At 38.9% G+C, this 18,411-nt stretch overlaps 1 protein-coding gene across 5 annotated transcripts in view; it reads left to right on the forward strand.

The window, feature by feature from the left end:
* DLC1 (DLC1 Rho GTPase activating protein) overlaps positions 1-18,411 on the forward strand; it is a 321,812-nt gene that overhangs the window by 157,872 nt on the left and 145,529 nt on the right. Inside the window, exon 1 of one of the 5 annotated variants that reach the window (XM_081130757.1) lies at positions 12,910-13,195. The exons of 3 other annotated variants lie outside the window; for them this stretch is intronic. In XM_081130757.1, the coding sequence (XP_080986883.1) occupies positions 13,057-13,195 (139 nt within the window). In that variant the 5' untranslated portion in view covers positions 12,910-13,056. Of the gene's footprint in view, positions 1-12,909; positions 13,196-18,411 lie in introns of those variants that run through there. One more of the 5 variants, XM_081130753.1, reaches the window with a different exon arrangement.

An 18,411-nucleotide genomic window follows, 5' to 3' on the forward strand; every position in this document is an offset into this window, starting at 1 on the left:
AGTCAACGTGCAGCAGTTATATCAGCTGGAAGTTCACATAGACTGTGAGACCAAGTAATAGTAGAGACCATTCTGCAAAGAGGAACAGGATAATTGAGCAGTTATGCCAAGACAGAGACGTTAGAGATGTGCAAACTAGAGAATGTGATGAGAGAAGTAGCTGCTCCCATCCCAGCCTACTCCCTAGGTGTCAGGTCCAGCTCTCAGGAGGCCTCCTTTCCACATGTGCAGAATATCTCTGTATCCTCATACCTCAGGCTTTTAGTTGAAGCTAATGTGAATGAGTTCCTTGCACTCAGGTAGTTAGACATATTTCTCTAAATTCCTATTTAATATACAATTAGCATCATCAATAGTCTATTACTTAATTTTACGTGATGTCTCTCATCATTCTCTGTTTCTGTCCTTCCCCCCAATATGTCATAAGCAGCCTCAGTGAAGAAACATGACATATTTTGGTTTGCTATTTTTTTCTACTGCATAAGAACTAAGTATATAGTGACTGTTCACTAAAATTATGATTTTTCACAGTTATACTGCTTTTTTAGCTACAGAACTATTGCTATTTCTTGCAGCCCATAGAGCACTGTCCCATCACTTTCAGGCACACTCATCTCTGGTATTTATGAGGTTCATGGGTTTTCTTTTCCCCCCTTGACCAAATAAATTACCTCCTTTGAAAATCATTTAAGTTCATCCTGAGCATGCCATTCCACTCATTCCACTAAATATGATTAGTAGGATATTAAGTAATAATAGTTAACATTGTAAAACCAAGAGGGAAGAGTATAAACAAACAGGGGTGAGACAGTAGATGCATTTTTAAAAATAAGCTATTTTTAAAAGAAAAAAATTAGAATTCTACTAGATTTACCTGTATTCTATGACTCAGTGTTGTTGTTTTTTTAATATGTCTTTATTGATTTCAGAGAGAGGAAGGGAGAGGGGGAGAGAGAGAGAAACATCAAGGATGAGAGTCATTGATCGACTGCCTCTTGCAAGCCCCCTACTGGGATTGAGCCTGAAACCTGGGCATGTGCTCTGACTGGGAATTGAAAGGTGATCTCCTGGGTCATAGGTCAATGCTCAACTACTGAGCCTTGCCAGCTGGGCTGACTTAGTATTTTTTAATTTAAAAAAAAAATCACACATGTGAGACATGGGGGCATTTTCATGTTTTTCCTCTCAGACCTCTAAGGGTTACATTCCAGCTGCAATAATGAAGACAGTAGGTTTCATCTATGAAAAACAAAGATCAGCCAGGTGACCTAAAGAGGGACGTATTTTATGACTTTAGTATAGCAGGAAGCTGGATTACTTTTTATATCATGAAAACACTCATTATTTTGTAATATTTTTGAGCACCAAATTTGGAGGCCTTTAAAAAACAAGTCATCTAGATCTAACTTGTGACCCTGACTTTGAGATGGCACTCATCGTCCTGCAGCTAATCAGGAGCCACTTCCCAGATGGCCCATGACAGCAGAACATAAACAGAGCAGTGACCCCTCATCCTCACATGCAGGGAGTGTCCTGGCTTTTCTGTGATGTGGACATGGGGACTGTGACAAAGAGACGTGAGAAATGTCTTTCCAACTGGAGATATTCCATCACACATACAAACATTTTCAGGCGTTCCAAAAGCACACCCACCAAGAATGTGAGCCAGCTTTTTAAAAAGAACTTCAAATTACAGATATCAAGATATTTTTCTAAAGGAAACAAAATATAACATTTCAGCAAAGTAGGCTTAGTTAGATCACAGATAAAAGGTAGAAGGAAGCCATAGTTGCATTTTATTTTTTCCTGGTAGAACCTAAGTGAGCCAAGCTAACAGCACTGATGCATAGAAAGAATTCGACATCTGGAAAGTCTTTGCTCCATCTGTGGTAGGTTTTCAGCCTCTTGCTATTTCTCTACCATTTCCCATGACTTCAGCTTACCTCCCTTTTGTTTTCTTTAGTGAAATTGTTTAACCCTTAGGGGTTTCAGGGTTTTGTTTTGTTTTATTTTGTTTTTAAGAGGAAGAAAAGCAAAGGAATACTTAACAATGTTTTTGAGATTCTCTAGCCTCACTTATATTTCTTTAAGTGTCTGAGTGATATAAACAATAAAAATATAAATATCTGATCAGTTCTATGGAATTATATTTTTAAATACCTTAGGTTAGACATAACACTTTTAATTTTTATTATAATGGTTTAACATTGGTATTAATCTTCCAATACAGGAGTTTATTTTGTCTCAGATAATGGAAGTTAATATCATATAGTACATAGAAATAAAGTTACATATCTGTATCAGAGTACTCATTGATATCATTTTTATTATAATTAAGAATAATATTTACTACTGAATCTTTATCTCACTGAATCTCTTCCCAAGCCTAAAATAAGTTGCATGGCATTGATATTTGGATTTTCTTTTCTTCTTTCCTTGCACTTTTCCTTGGGAATCTCAACCAACTAACAATATGGGTACACAATCTCCAGCCCTATCCACTCAGCCAAGCCACCCACCTCATTTCCAACTGCCCTGAGGCTCCTAGAGGGAATGCCCACCCTCCCCACATCCTGCACTTTCTACCTCAGTATCTTTGCTGATACTGTTACCTTTTCCTAAAATTGCCTTTCATGCTATCTTCAGATATCCATATTCACCTCCTTTTTGAAGGCTTTCATGATCTCCACTAGTGTGAAATCAGACCTTTTTCCTGGAACTCTCAATACTCTATTTGAAGTTCTCATGAGGTTTTTATCCCTTCATGCCCTTTATTATGATTGTTAAGGCTTATTGTCCCTGTTATTTAATAAAATCTATGTCTGGTTTACCTTTGAATGTCTTGCACATAAAGGACATGCGATAATTTTTTGGTTGAAAGAAAATTACATTTTTAATTGAAAATAAAGTCACACCCTTTTACTGCAATGATTGTTAAAATGTGCCTTATAATAATTTTCTAGAGTATTTGTTTAAAAATTCAGATTCCTGGATGCATCCAGGCCTCTTGAATCAAAATCATTAGGCCCAAAAATCTTAAATATAATCTTAAATATAATATATTCTCCTGGGAGTTCTTACCCACACTAAAGTTTGAGGATCACTGGTTAATGTCAATCAAAGTGCCCCATTTATTCTTCCTCCACAAGCATATAATTTCAATATGTACTTCAAATTTGTACTGCATAGCAAAATTCTAAGGCTTAAGAAAAATTATAATGACTCTGAATGGCTAGCAAAAGATCAAATTTTATTATAAATATAACCAGAAATATTTCTGAATAACTCTTTTTACCAAATAGTGTGCTGGGCTTATAAAACTGTCTACCCTCAGAAAGCTTATAGTCAGGGTGAGAGAAAAGCTACATACATATTAAAAGTTAATTGAACAAGCAGAGTAATCAAAGGTGCCCGATTGTGTCACATAGTTTTACTTATTTGTCATCAGTCAACCCAATCATTATCTAATCCACTAAATACAACAGCATTTTAAAGCAGCGAAAATAATTTCATATGCAGACACGATAGGAAGAGAAAAAAAGAACAGAGACCAGACAATGAGAACCTGAATGTCCCCCGACTCATTCAAGAAGCAGATGCTTCTTTGGACCAGGTTCTTGTTTTACACATAAATTCCTCTACAGCCCTACACCTCCTCTCCCCATCTCCCAGGCTAACCTTCCAGCTGGATCCCACTGAGCATTATCACTCTGCCCTGTAAGGGAACCCCAATCTCTGAGGGGGATGTTTGAGGGTGCAGGAGTAAAGCGGTGACTTGGGAGTCAGCTGGCAGAGGATGGGATGCCTTAGGGAAGAGGCATCCCTAATTTGCAGTTTTGTAATCCCAAAAGCAGCCCCATGTGACAGTGAAAAATTACTACCAGATATTGCTGCAATCAGACAAATATGTTATCGTTATTTAGTAACGCTACAGTCTCTAGCTCCCCCCCCCCCCCCGGGGAATGTATTATCCCTACTCCTGGTTAACCTAAGTCAGTCCGCATTGTCAACCCATCCAGTTCTCTTCCTTAACCTCTTTCTCTCCCACTTCCTCTCCCCTCCACCAGAAAGCTAAGGGTCAGTGATAAAAGGGAAGGGAACTGGGAACAAATCATGTTCATATGTGCTCCTTTTTCTGCCTCTCCTGTTTGTTGTCTCAGGATTTCCTTGTTCTAGACCTTAAGGATGCTTCCACCCTGCTGAGCAAGATAAGTGGTGAGGGCTAAGTGGTAAGATACAGGAGACTCTAGACATTTAGCTGGGAGACGTCACCTGAGCTGAGTGGTCCAGTGAGGATCTGGGGGGGAAAAAAGCCTTGAAAAACTGGAAAAGAAGATCTGAGACATTTCTAGGCAAGGAAAATAGTGTTGGCAAAGTTAGGACAGTGGGAATACACAAAGCATGGTGATGCAATTGTATAGCTGGCCAGCTGGAGCACAGAGTTTGTGTTTGGAAGGAGAAAAGATTGGAAAACTGGGATGGGTTCAGAGTCCAACAGGCCTTGGAGAGTGATTATAATTTTTACTAAAAACAGTAAATCTTATTAAATTAATCAGTGGTTATTACCCCAGCTGCAAAGATCTAGACAGATTTATTTTAAACTTTTTATCTAGTAGTAAAGGAAACAGAGGCAGAAACAGTTTTTTTATTTTAAATAAGCACTACAATACCAGAAGCCCACTAGTTAACTATAATCACTATTGATAAAGGACTTTTAACCCTTTGCGGTCGTATTAAATTTGGACATGGGTGTCATACTGGTTGGAATTAATTTCCATTGAAAGAGCAGTGATACATAACATGAAAGATTATGAAGGATAAATAAGAGAAATTATGAACTGATACATGAATGAACAGAGTTAAGATTCGTACGGTTCCTTGCTGTGGTGGCTGAGAGCAGACATACGACCGGAACCGTAAAAAAGCTTTGATGGCTGAGAGTAGACAAACGACCGCAAAGGGTTAATGTGTATACATCATAGGGGAATTAGTGACAAGGTTAGAAAAAAAATCAAAAGATTTTCAGTTATTATTTTGCTTCTGATAAGTCATTTTGAAAAACTGAGTTCTGCTTTATTATAATTCAACCATTGGTCATGATAATAAATAACAAGTGACACCATTGAGATAGAAGAGAGATAATAACATGAATTTAGAGAGCTAAAGAAAATAGCTGCTTCTAAACATTTCCAGTTTTCTAACTGAATTTAGAGAAAATCATTCTCTGAAGAAATGCTAACCATTTCCTAAAAGCTAGCTAGATAAAAATGGTTTACTTTAGAAAATTCATATTTTATGATTATGACCAAATTGCCAGTTATATTTCCTGTCACCATCCATCCTTTTGTTTGTCTGTTTTTTTAATGTTTCAGTTTTCAATTTTCTTGTGTCATTGATGATCTATAGTCTTGGTGTGAGATGTGAACCACTCATCGTGCATGAAATTTCAAAGACAAAAATACTCCCATTTCCTTTGAAGGTGTGGTGTATTTTTCAATTTCCAACTTGAGATATTAGCAATACTATGTTGATCAACCACACAAATAATAAATAGCTAGACATGTGAAAATGCCAACAATTGTTTAATTTAGGGGCTGATTAAAAACTTCACAAAACTGTGTTTTACCCTTCTCTCCATCTAAACACAAGGTAGCTAAAGTACCAGCCACTGAATCATCCTCTCTAGATATTTTATACATTTATTTAGGGCAGGTTTTCCTAAACTATTTATTGTGACCGATTTTTTTTTTCAATCTCTCCTGGACACATAACCATTTAAAAATATAATGAAAACAGATTACTAGAAAAATAAAACTGGAAAAAAACACACAAAAAACATTAAAAAATGAAAGCCAAGGTATTTTATCATTATATTCAGCAGACATAAAATGACTCCCATCAAACTACTGTAAGAATATTCTAAATGCTTCCTCTTTATTTCTGTGCTTGTCTCTGACCATCCGTCTAGACCCCAGCCAGCCATTGGCCACACGATGAATTGTCTCAGAGACCAAGGATTCCGAGTCAAGAATGAGTGAGGGGACACTAGAGTCAGAACCCCCACGTCTCCAATTCAAGATTAGGGAAGCAGTGTAGGCGGCAGCTTTCTTTGATCGCCGCCATGGTTCTTACATCTATTAATGAGGGTGTTCTCATATTTAAAAAATGGAATTTGTCCAAAAAAAGCACTTGCTAAAAATCTTCACTGTCCTTCGCCATCTGCTTTGCTTGCTCCAGCAGGAGTATGTTCGACGGTCACTGCAGATGTCCTCTTCCAGGTGACATTTGCAGACCGTCACTTCCTGGGCAAGTTTAATGTATGTAAACGAATAGTGATGTTCATCTCCCATGTTTATTTTTCCCTTTCTCAAGACTTTTCTTTTTAACTTTCTTCTCCTGACTTGTCTTTCTTTATCTTTTTATATGCTGGTCAGAAGAGTAAGTGTTTCACTTTTGTCCTGTTCTTTTTTTCTTGTTTAAAATATCTGGGAAGATTTTGAGCAGCTGTGTCATCATACTGACTCTGGCACCCAAGGCGTGAACCGACTGCTAATGTACACTTAGCAGGAAGCGGCTGCTATCATAGTTCAAAATTACGTATGATTTTAAAAATGACTGTTGTTAGTAATAATGGACTTTTAAGCCATACAAGTAATGATTAAGCTGATAGAGTATAGATGTGACTACTGTAACACATATGAAAGAAAATATTAGATAACAATTCAGACTCTTTATTGTAATCTTAGTATCAACATTTTCCAAACATGTATTGAGCATCTAATGACATGTACCTTAAAACATGCAAAACTATAACAGAGATATAAATATATATATAAATATATAAATTAAACATTTGGGAAGAGATTTTCGGCTTACTTTATATCAGAAAGAAACTGTGAAAATTGTATGTTCTTCTGCTAATGTTAGAAAAATGACTATTTGCTTAAATAAGCATTTTTTAAGGTTCCATTAGATGCTCTGAAAACAAATATATATCCTCCCAAATAGCATAGCCTAATATAATAATGCAGTCCAAGCCTATCATTATTGAGTTAAAATGTTTTATTGGTTTGGTTAATAACGTGCCAACACTAATAACACTACATGAATTGATACTATTATTCCATACAGAATCAGTCTTTCATGATATCATTCAAATACTTTTATTGTTGATAATATCTGAAGTACTTTCTCATATAATTTGATCCAGTAACACAACACTGGGCATGTCATTTCATTATGTACATACTCTAAACCAGTGACCATTCCCTAAGCAGTGACTTCATCCCTACTTCTCTGTGAAGACGTACATCTGATGTCTAGAGATTGAGAGTTCTGATGATTTGCTTTTCTCAGAGAATTTTCTGTAATATCAAAATTTGAACACTGAGCCTTCTGTTTCCTGATTTTGTCACTTCCGTATGTTCTGCAAAATGTTTATTCATAAAATTCACTGATTTTTTTCAGTTGAATTGTTAATGTATGTGTAAGGTATAGGGTAAGGGTTGAGGTTCATTTTTTTCATGTGATTATCCAGCATCATTTGTTGAAAAAGATCATCCTACCCCTTTGACTTACCTTGGCATCTTTATAAAAAATCAACTGAGCAGGTACCATGGACCTATTTCTGGAATCTTTATTTTGTTCCATTGGGCTACATGTCTAGCCTTAAATCAGTACCACGTTGTCTTGATTACTGTGCATGCAATAGTAAGTCTTGAAATCAGGCAGTATTAATTCTCCAGCATTGCTTTTCTTTTTCAAAATCTTTTTGGTTAATTTAGGTTCTTTGTATTTCCATATAAATTTTTAAATCAATTTATCAGTTTTCAAAAAAAATCCTACTTGAATTTCAACTGGTTATATGTTGAATCTATAATTTAGTATGAAAAGAATTGACATCCTGACAATATTGAGTCCTCAGCTCCATTAGCAGGGCGTATCTCTACTTATTTAGGTTTTTAATTTCTCTTAGCAATGTCTTATGTCAATCAGTATACAGGTTTTGTACACATATTGTTAATTCTATCTCTTCTAAGTATTTCATATTTTACCATGTTGTAAATGATACTTCCTTGTTTTAATTACTAATTGTTCATTGCAGTATATAGAAATACAACTGATTTTTATATATTGACTGAATCCTGTGACCATGTTAAACTCACATTTTATTTCTCATCTAAATAGAGGTTAATCAATTTTATTGACCTTTTCATATAACAGTTTCATGATTTCTGCTTATCTTTATTTTTACCTTTCTTCTGTTGGAAGGTCCAGAGCAGCCCTTCCTTCTGTCTTTCTTAATATTTATTTATTTATTATACCCTCTCCTCTAATGCATTTATTTAATGGAAGTTATCGACATTGATCTTGTTCTGAAGGATAGTGTAATTTCGGTATATCAGTAATTATAGATAGTCTCTGAACTTTTCTGATCACTAACTCCTGTCGGTAAAACTTTCTGAGCATAAACATGAATATATGTGTTTATTAATTTATAACATGTCCATAGGTTATTATACTTGTGGGCTTTATACATTAGACAAAAATATTTAAAGAACTATACACATAGATATAGACACAGGTTCTGAAGTTTTTCTTTTTGCCTTCTAAGGGAAATCTTGTCTGCCTCCAGGTCAGAAATCAGAGATTTCAAGAAAATCATTATTGTGGTGTATTGGTCTATCAGGCATCAGTAGATATCTAACAAAATAGTATGCACAACCTTGACCCTTTCTGTTAGGGATATTTAACAGAGTTTATCATAAAGGAGATTCTCAGTGAAATTCCATAATCCTTAAGGATCCAAATGTAGAAACAAATTAAAAAGTAAAATTCCTACTTGTACCAGAACAATGTGCTAAAGGTGGTCATATTAAATGAACATTTCAAAATCAAAACAGTCATCTGCAGCACATAACCTGCAGGCTAGGTGTTACTCATTGGGGCACACAGAAAACATTTACATATTCCTCAGAGTTACAGAGGCTTCATACTATGAATTATCTTTTTCATTAGCTTTCGGAAACCTACATAATGGAGAATTCCATCTTTGTGGACTGACCGCCTGTTAAGCAGACTTGTTATGCCAGGGTAGGCACTGTCGTGTCATTCACTAAGCCCAATGTCCTGTTGCAACTCTAGATTGCTCATAGGCCTTAGCCAAATGGGGTTTTAATAATTTCCTTTCCGTGCTAAAGACCCATATCCAAGCATGGCATTGACTCAATAAACTTTCCATTTCCCATCATTGTTCACATTTTTTTAATAGAAACTATCAGCATGTTGGGTAGTCCTAAATGTTTTAATTGCTCCAAAGAAGGCTTAAATTAGTTGCATCAGCAAATGAGAGTGGCCCTAAGACCACTCGTATGCTACCTTGGAAAATAAGGTGTCCCTAATGTTAGATCAAAGCAAATGGGACCTAGAAACACTATAGCATTAAAATTTTGTTTGCATAAGAAGACAAAATTTGTAAGTTAGGCAAAACTAGATAAATGTATAATACATTGCCAAATGTTTTTCTTGGATGGAAAATATTAGGGATGTAGTTGAGCCAGAATCTCTAGCTGACTAGACAAAAATCTCTACTCTCCAGGGACCTGGGAGAGTTTGCAAAGCTCTCCCAGGTCAGAGAGCAGCCCCAGCAATGGCTAAAACTAGCTCTTTATCACAAAAAACAAGGAAGTGAGAAGCTGTCAAAGCATTATGTGGCTATTCTCATTTTGTCTTATAATTCCCAGTGGGATCTTGAAAGAAACCAGCAAACTTCTCATATTCCCACTTTCCACATCTGCCAAGTTGAGACAACACTAATTATCACACACTGCCCTCACCTCTCACAGTTTGAAAAGATTTAGATTACTTGAAATCTGTGGAAATACAGCTTGAGAAATTATTCTATAAACAGTGGATTCTAAAAAGCAATTTTTCTGTGTGGCATATTTCTAATGGCCAATAAATACAGAAAGCAAGCAAAAAAAAGAATAATTTAAAATTGGCTGTGTATTAAAATAGTTTTTACGTTATCCCCATGATATGTGGCTGAGATTCATCCATAAGGAGTTGAAATATCGTCACAATGAAATTTGGATTTAATGAGTTTTCAAAAATGAGGGACCAAGCCCGGCGGTGTGGCTCAGTGGTTGAGCATCGACCTATGAACCAGGAGGTCACAGTTCAATTCCCAGTCAGGGTACATGCCCGGGTTGTGGGCTCGATCCCCAGTGGAGGTCGTGCAGGAGGCAGCCAATCAATGACTCTCTCATCGATGTTTCTATCTCTCCCTCTCCCCTCCTCTCTCTGAAATCAGTTAAAAAAAAAAATGAGAGCCAAGTTGCCAGCCCTGTGTTGGACCCTGATAAAGTAAATAATTAAAGCCTTCCTTGCTTGATGACATTTAGCTGTGTTCCTCCTCTCTAATAGTCTGCCAATAAGTTATATTTATGTTGGTATATTTCCTTAGGAAAAAAACACCATAAAACCTCTTAGATTGGTTAGGTCTATGGATCATTCCACCAATGAAACCTATTTTAGAATAAGTAGGTTTTCCCAGGATCTGCTGAAATGAGTTAGAATGAACTAGAAGTATTGTCCTGGAACAGAAGTGTTGCAAAGGAGAAGGAGGGTCATTTTGGAACCCTTTGGAGAGCAGACCTGGGTGCCCTATCATTAAAATGTATGTGTTGACTATGCCTTGGTTCTCTTGGCTCATTGCCCTTTGATATCCATAGCTGGGATCACCCAAAACCTATCTGAAACTCAGGCTTCTTCCACACCCTGGATGCAATTGGTGATTTTATTGGCTAAGATTAAGGAGCTTTGGCCCAAAGCTTAGTATATCAACTGAGCCTAGGTAATACTAATGGGTCATTATCATCGATATCATTAATTTATGACCAAACAAATTGACTGGAGGCTTAATGAGCTTAAGATGCAGACAGTTCTAGGTGTGAATCCTGGATCGGCCATTTCTCAAGTCTCTTTTCTCTAAGCTTTAGCTTCCTAAGCTCTGAAGAAGAGATAGAACATCTATAATGGCCTATCTACATACACTGATCTACCTATATACACAGGTATATAGTGCTGTAAACAGTGCTAATAGAGTTTGTGGTATGTTGTAGGTACTCAATAAATGCTATTTTTCCTTTATTACTTTCCCTTCCTTTCTCTGTTTAGATATAGCAAAGCTTTGTGCCATTATAATCAGTCATTACTCATGACTCATACAACCAGCTGTTGATGTTTATGCTAGGAAAGACTGTATACCCTTAACATTGTTGTAGACCTAGATTGGAAATGTAGGTGAGGTTAGCGACTAGAAGAGTGAGGAACCTGGGCTATGTTCTTTTTCTCTGAAGTGGGGGGAGAGGAAGAGGGAGAGAGAGAGAACTTAATTTAAAATGAACCAGGTATTAGGTGATCACATTTTTTTAGGTTTTTGTTTTAATGGAGAACTATCCCTTGGAATTGACTCCCACAGAAAGTGTGAGGTCCCAGAGGTCTCTATACCTCAGCAGTGAGTACTCACTGCCTCTGATCTATGCCCAGCCAAACAATATAGGAAAGGGATAGATATCTACCAAGAAACAGTCTCCGTTGGAGAGACTCATGAGCTTTCACAATTTGGAAACAATACAGTTTAGGATTCATGGGTTACTGAGAAGCAGTGGCACCGGTAACACTCATAACTCGTGAGTACCTTCTTGCTATTTTAAATTCTCATTCTTTGTGTAACTTGTCAAAGTTGATGGGAAAGAGGACACATGCTTTAGAAATTTGGAAACTGGAGATCAATGTGAGTTGAAATCAGTTTCATGTAGAAGAATAATTATGATAATAATTAGAATTTGCTTGGTACCTGACAATTTGAAGAGTGCTTTTACACATTATTTAATTTCACAAAGGTTAGGAGCTGGCCCTTAGATACTTGATGCCAAATATTGAACATTATAAAATGGGATTTAAGGGAAAGTGAGAAATAGAAGAGGGTTAAAAATGCATTAAAAGGCAGAAAATCAGCCAAACCCGTTGGCAGAGAAAATAGATTTACTTGGCATTTTAGAAACTCAACATATCTTGTAAAAGAAACAGTTGGCCCATATTTTGATTTCACAGTGTTGGCACTTTCTTTATTGTTTTGGGGACAGTTTTTAATGTGCAATTATAATGATGACGTTTGCTTACTTAACACTGAAAGATGTGCAAAACCAGGAGACATCTGAACCTTATTTAGAGGCAAAACGAAGAACTATTTGATTAAACCACGGAATATAAGTAGAAGCATAGTCAGAGGGGAAATATGAGGAGCTAATAGTTCGTTTAAAACCCAGGTATCCACCTAGAGAGAATCCAGACTGGTCTGCAGCATGCTGGTGACAGCCATAGCTTCCTCCCCACAGTCACAACTAAAGGCTGAACTGTCTGTCTTATAAACAACCTTCCCTAAAACCATGAGTTCATACAGCACAAATGAGGTAACCAAATGCGAATGTGAATGAGAATTACCCTTGACAGTCGCTGAGCACCCTAGCTGCCACCCCTCCTCAACCTCCCTTGCTTTTTTGCCTCCTGCCCTGCCTTTCCTCCAAAATGCAAGATTAGGTGGATTGCCAGGAAAGGAGAGATGTTATTTACTAGACGGTCAGCCAAGCAGGGACCAAGTCAAGTTATTGGATTACACAGGAAGCTGGAATCACCGAGATAGCCACGAAGGCAGCTGGAGAGCTGCGCGAGGGTGTCGTTGGCTCATTTGTAAGCCTTTCCAGATGTGGCAGGCGCGCGAGCTCGGGCTTGGCGGCTGTCCAGGAGGCCGCCTGCAGTCGGCGCTCGCCGGGCCGCAGTGCGAGCCGCAATGCCCGGCTCCTGAAGGCGCAGGGCTCGCTGGCGGCTCCTCCCGGGCCCGGCCCCAGCCCCGGCCCCGGCCCGGCGCGCACGCAGCCCCGCCGCCCCGCAGAGCCGCCGCCCGCCGCCCGCAGCCGGGGCAGCTCGCCTGCAGCAGCAGGAGCGGAGCAGAATGATCCTGGTGCCAGGGCTGCCCTGAAGTCCTTTGCGGGGATGGGGGACCCTGAGGCCCACGTGATGGCGCGGCCCCTGAGAGCCCCTCTCCGGAGGTCCTTCAGTGATCACATCCGAGACTCCACGGCCAGAGCCCTGGATGCTATTTGGAAAAACACCAGAGACAGAAGGCTGGCAGGTGAGGGGCCAAGGGGAGGAGGGGGGATGGGAAGTGTTAAGAGGAAAACAATTAAATACACAGACACAGTTATTAACTCGAATAATGTATGACCTCATCAGCTGGGCAAAGTTCATCACTGTCAGGGCAATGATTTCAGTCCCCTTCCTCTGCTGTGTAAGGCTTCTGGAGTGTTTGGATTTGGGGGTGTTTTTTCCTGTGATGCCTCCGTCTGATTATTTCTAGATAAGGTTTTATGAGAGGTGTTTTTTGGTGTTCTTTTAACCTTGAAAAGAAGAGCACGATCCCTGTGAGTATCAGGAAATCGGCGGGGATGACCAGCCGCAGGCAGACGCCGGGCGTGGGGGCTGGTCTGTCTCAGGTGACCCGGCGTGTGCGCAGGCGAGGGGCCGGCAAGGGCAGGGCTGCGTGTCAGGGGAGCAACCTGCGCTGCCCAGTCAAGGCTGCTGGTATTTCCTCTGGCAGCCGGGGGCTGTGCTGAGTTCCAAGAGGGTGTCAGGTATGCTCGAGGCAGGCATTTGAAATATAATAAAACATAACTACAGTGGTGCGATTCAAACGTCCCAGGGCTCATGTGACAGCGACCAAATGGCGCGCTGTGCTCGAAGGGGTGCCTAAGGAAACAGGAACTTCTGCCTGATTTTAACAGTATTGATAACTTGATACAAAAAACTCCAAATCCCAAAAAGGTCTTCCCATAGTGCTGAATGCCTCTTTCTTGTTTGCTTTCTAAGTGTCTTCTGATGTCATCGACGTGGTGGGTCAAAGATTATGTTTTCTTAACCCCTTTGGTTAATCCAGTTGTTTTTCATATGCTGAATGAAGTTCGGCATTGTTAAAAATATTCAAAGTGGCCTTCAAGTATCCATCCAGATTTCCATGCTGTTTGTTCTTGATAAAAAGATCATTTGACTTTCACACAACTGTCCTGACGTGACTTGAAAAGGGGAGATTTAAGGTTTGTGATCATGATAAAGCAGATTATGAAGATTACGTACTTGTTACATACCATGGTAAGCTGTAAATTTTCCCCAAATGTTCATAAAAATCTTTGTTAAACTAAACAATATTTCCCAGGACTGGGAGAGAATGAACAGTTTGTCTAACCATAGGTAGGGGCCATAGAGCAAAATATTTTAAATGTAACCGCTTTAGTGTGTCTTTATAGTAAAATGTGATACCTTAAAGAAATCCCACTTTCCAATAAGGTGGGTTTTTTAAGGTGTTTTTATCTAGTGATAACAATTTGTACTTGGCTAGAGGAAGTTTAAGAAATAAGATATGGGAGTGTAAGAGGCACAACTATAATTGTTTGAGCCTTGAAAAAATAAGGTGATTGCTTTATTGTTGTCTTGTTTGATAAATTCATTGTCACAAATAGTGTCTTGTAAATATAGCACACAAATATCTTACTGTGGTTTGGTGTTTTAATTTGAAAGTAAAACTAATTCAAACATTCCTGTGTCCAGCTTCCCTGTATATTTTCATAAATGAGGAGCTTTTGACAGCTGTTGACTTCTTAGAATAAGGGTATGATCCCTGGAAAGTTGCTGTCTCTGACTTGTCATTTATCTGTTATATATTAGTGGTCTATATGGAGTCAAAAATATGGCATCGAATGGATAATACTTAGGGGAAAATAGTTACTTTTTATGTGTGATGAAACATTAAACATTTCCACAGCTCTGACTGCTCCAGGTCCACTGAAGGAAGAGAGTCTTTGTATTGCCCAGTTTTTCTAAGACCAGTATGACCTCAGGTACTTCACACAGTGGAGAATCCAGGTACTGTACTGGGAAAGGAAGGGCTCTGGCTACCACAGTGGACTCTGATTACTGGGGACTCAGACCCTTTTTGTGTCCTCTCCTGTGCTTGGCACTTGGCGCCTGGCTCATAGCTCATTAGTGTTTGTCAAACGGAGGCTGGTTTGGTCCACATCCAAGCCTCAAGAGCACTTATTCCTGTCCTTTCCCTCAAACTTCTTCCCTGCACCCAACCCTCCCACTGACCAAAGGCTAAATAGTAGCTGTTAATTATCCACAAAAAGTCACTTCTCCAAACACCAGGTACAATTTTTATTATATGTCATAACACTTCTTGCGGAACGGAGGGCAATAGAATGTCCCAACCTCCTGCTTCAGTTTAGGTTGTAAAATTAATCAGGTGACAGGTAAAAAGTGTTTTGAAACCTCTACATGAAAATACATCTGTAAATAGTACCTGAAATATTATTCTATGATGGTCACTACCTTCATGAAGGAGGACTTCCATCTAGTTTCTCAAAAACTAACCTGAGATTTCAGTTTCTTCTGTAGGTTTCATCTGACCAGTGTGTTTGGCCAAGAGATGAAGTTTTAATTTTCCTTGTTAGATATTTTCTCTGTCAGTTGATCTCTCTCTCGCTCCCTCTTTCTCTCTCTCTCCCTCTTTCTCTCTCCCTCTTTCTCTCTCTCTCTCTCTCTCTCTCTCTCTCACACACACACACACACACACACACACACACACACACACACACTGTACACTACTTAAGAGTTCCAGTTCTGCCTTGCTGCTAGAAAGGCCTTCAGGTCGTGAGGAGTGACCGAACAGACTGTTGCGTTACATGCTCCTTTATTTGTAATTGCCTTTCTCTGCCCAACCGCACAACCCATAGGGGTTTCTCTTACTCCTGTTCTCTCTGCAGCCACTATTCCCAACCCCACAGGTACACTGTCTTCTTTCCTAAAAGCAGAGGATGGCATTGAGTTTTCAGGGAATTGGAACTTTGAAGTTAACAGTGGGTGACAGATAGGGTCGACAGCCCTTCTCTGTCTTACACTTCCCCTGTCCTCACCCACTCCTCTGTCGCTGCCTGCCTCCCCTGGAACACAGGGACATCTTGGCATCAGAGTGCATTCATTCCTGAAAACCTCTTGCCCTTTAACCCTTTCATATAGGGTCATGTAGGAATTCTTAGCCTTTTTTGTGCCAGTTGATCTCTAGCATTCTGGTGAGGCCTGTGGATCACTTCCCAGAATAATACTTTTGATGTATAAATAAAATACGTAAAATTATAAAGGAAACTGATAATAATGAACTACAGTTATCAAACACAAAGTTATACAGTAATATAACATGAATGAATTACATAGTAGACTATTTTGTTTAAAATATAAGGAAATAAATATAAATTAAGTAAATTTTAAGGATCCCAGAGTGCAGATTGTTATTGCTTAGCTAGAGTCAGAGCATTGAACCGCACAGTAACCTTTGATTCGTCTCCTTGTCACCCGCTGTTATAGACAGGGAGTACTGGGAAGCAACATGCAGACCCAGGTCACTAATGTGCAAACCTTCGCCTTTCCTGTTCAGTAGTTGAATGGGGCCAGCAAGGTCACATGAACGTCTGTGGGCAGAAAAACTGCACTCACGTGTGATCGGGGCGGCTGCGATAACTACCATACCTGTGCAACAGGGATGTGTGTAAGTGATATTTTGTGATTTCTGCAACAACTGTAAATGAATGGAAAAGTCTGATTTATATGGTGACAGTCAAAGGGATAGCTAATACCATGGCGTATGGGAGAGTGCGGGGCAGCCTGTCAACATTCATTATTGGAAAAATAGGAAAGTTTCCATTAGAATTTAGTGAACTAGAAATGAAATTTTTTCTCATCCAAGTTCATGGACACCCTGAATTCTACCCATAGACTGTAGATTAAGAATCCTTGCTTAATACTTTCTGTGACTTCCAAATACTTCTAATCAAAGATTCACAGAGACTGAGGTGTACTGGGCTGTCATACATGAGATGGCTAGAATTCCTTGATGTATATTTGACAAAACTCCACCAACGACTTTGAACTGATGCACCAGGAAGACTGCCTCTAAGGAAAAATAAAAGAAACTAAATTTCAAACTAGAAAGAGATAGTCTGAACGTAGGACAAAATCCAGACTATACATGTACAGTAGCTGTCATCAATTTGGAAAGTAGAATGAGAAAATAAACCAAAAAAGAAAACTAATATTTGTCTTTATTTAACATCTAATGAGGTAAGGACAACTTATATAGTGTAAAACACACTGATTTTAAAAAATATTCAATCAACCCTTTTTATTAGGGAAACATGACATAGAAGGAGACAGTCTAAAGGCCTCATCCTGCTATGAGACATGTGGCACCGCTTCTATAGCTAAACATTTAAGACAAAGAAGAACTGAATTGCCTATAAAGAAGGCAGAAAAATGTAGACAAGTCTCAATTTAGATGAGATTCAATGGACATGAAATAACTTCTTCAAGTATCTACATCAGGTTGGATCCCCCTGGGGTATTTTACTCCGCATTTTCTGTCTTTTGTGAAATAAATTTTTACATTTCGTCTGACTGGGTCTCCAGTTCACTAGCAGAAGGAATGCTTGACATGTCGTGTGATACGCTGGCTCTCAATTCCGTGGGGCATCAAGAATCCTGGCCCACTTCCCATGACAGGCAACCACAAACACTGACTCTTGTGAACTGTTTTCTGCTCATTGGTTCACAGTGCAAAGCAAGTAAGGGCATATGTAATGCCTTTTAATCAAGAGTGATGCATGCCTCAAAATATGCAGGCGCCTCCAGTAAACAAAGCCTTCCCTAGACGTATGCAACACTATAGAACATTTTAAAGGCCCTGAGAGGCAACCACTAATGATGCTTCATGAGACACAGTCACATTTCTGGAGGCTACACGTGAGCATGTATCTATTAAATTAGATACCATTACTTCCAATAAAAAGAGGAGCACGTTGATCTCAAAGCCAAGTTTGATGAGAGAAAACATAATACAGTGGCTAAGAGAGTTGGCTGAGTTCAGACTGCCTGGGTTTGAATCCTGGCTTTTGCACCGGATAACTTTGGGCAGGTCAGTCTATTTCTCACCAATAAAGAGGATGAGGATCGTACTATGCCATAAAATTGTTTTAAGGATTAAATGAGCAACTATGCAGCGTGCTCAGGAGAGGCAGTGACATATAGTAGGCATTCCATCAGTTTGGATTTTATAATGCCTTTCCCTTTTCCTTATGCCCTGCTTCCCTGGGAGCTTCGCTCTGTTAGCATGACACTACTATCATTTTCCTAAGCCTTTTGGTCAAAACTAGTTCAACCAGTCCAAAAAATAGAAATGAAAAGGTTAAAATTTTAATGGTAAATGGAGAATGGTAAATGTATCTCTGGAGAAAAACAAAGAAGATT

Source organism: Miniopterus schreibersii, assembly GCF_964146895.1.
Source record: "Miniopterus schreibersii genome assembly, chromosome: 2".
Taxonomy (NCBI): domain Eukaryota; kingdom Metazoa; phylum Chordata; class Mammalia; order Chiroptera; family Miniopteridae; genus Miniopterus; species Miniopterus schreibersii.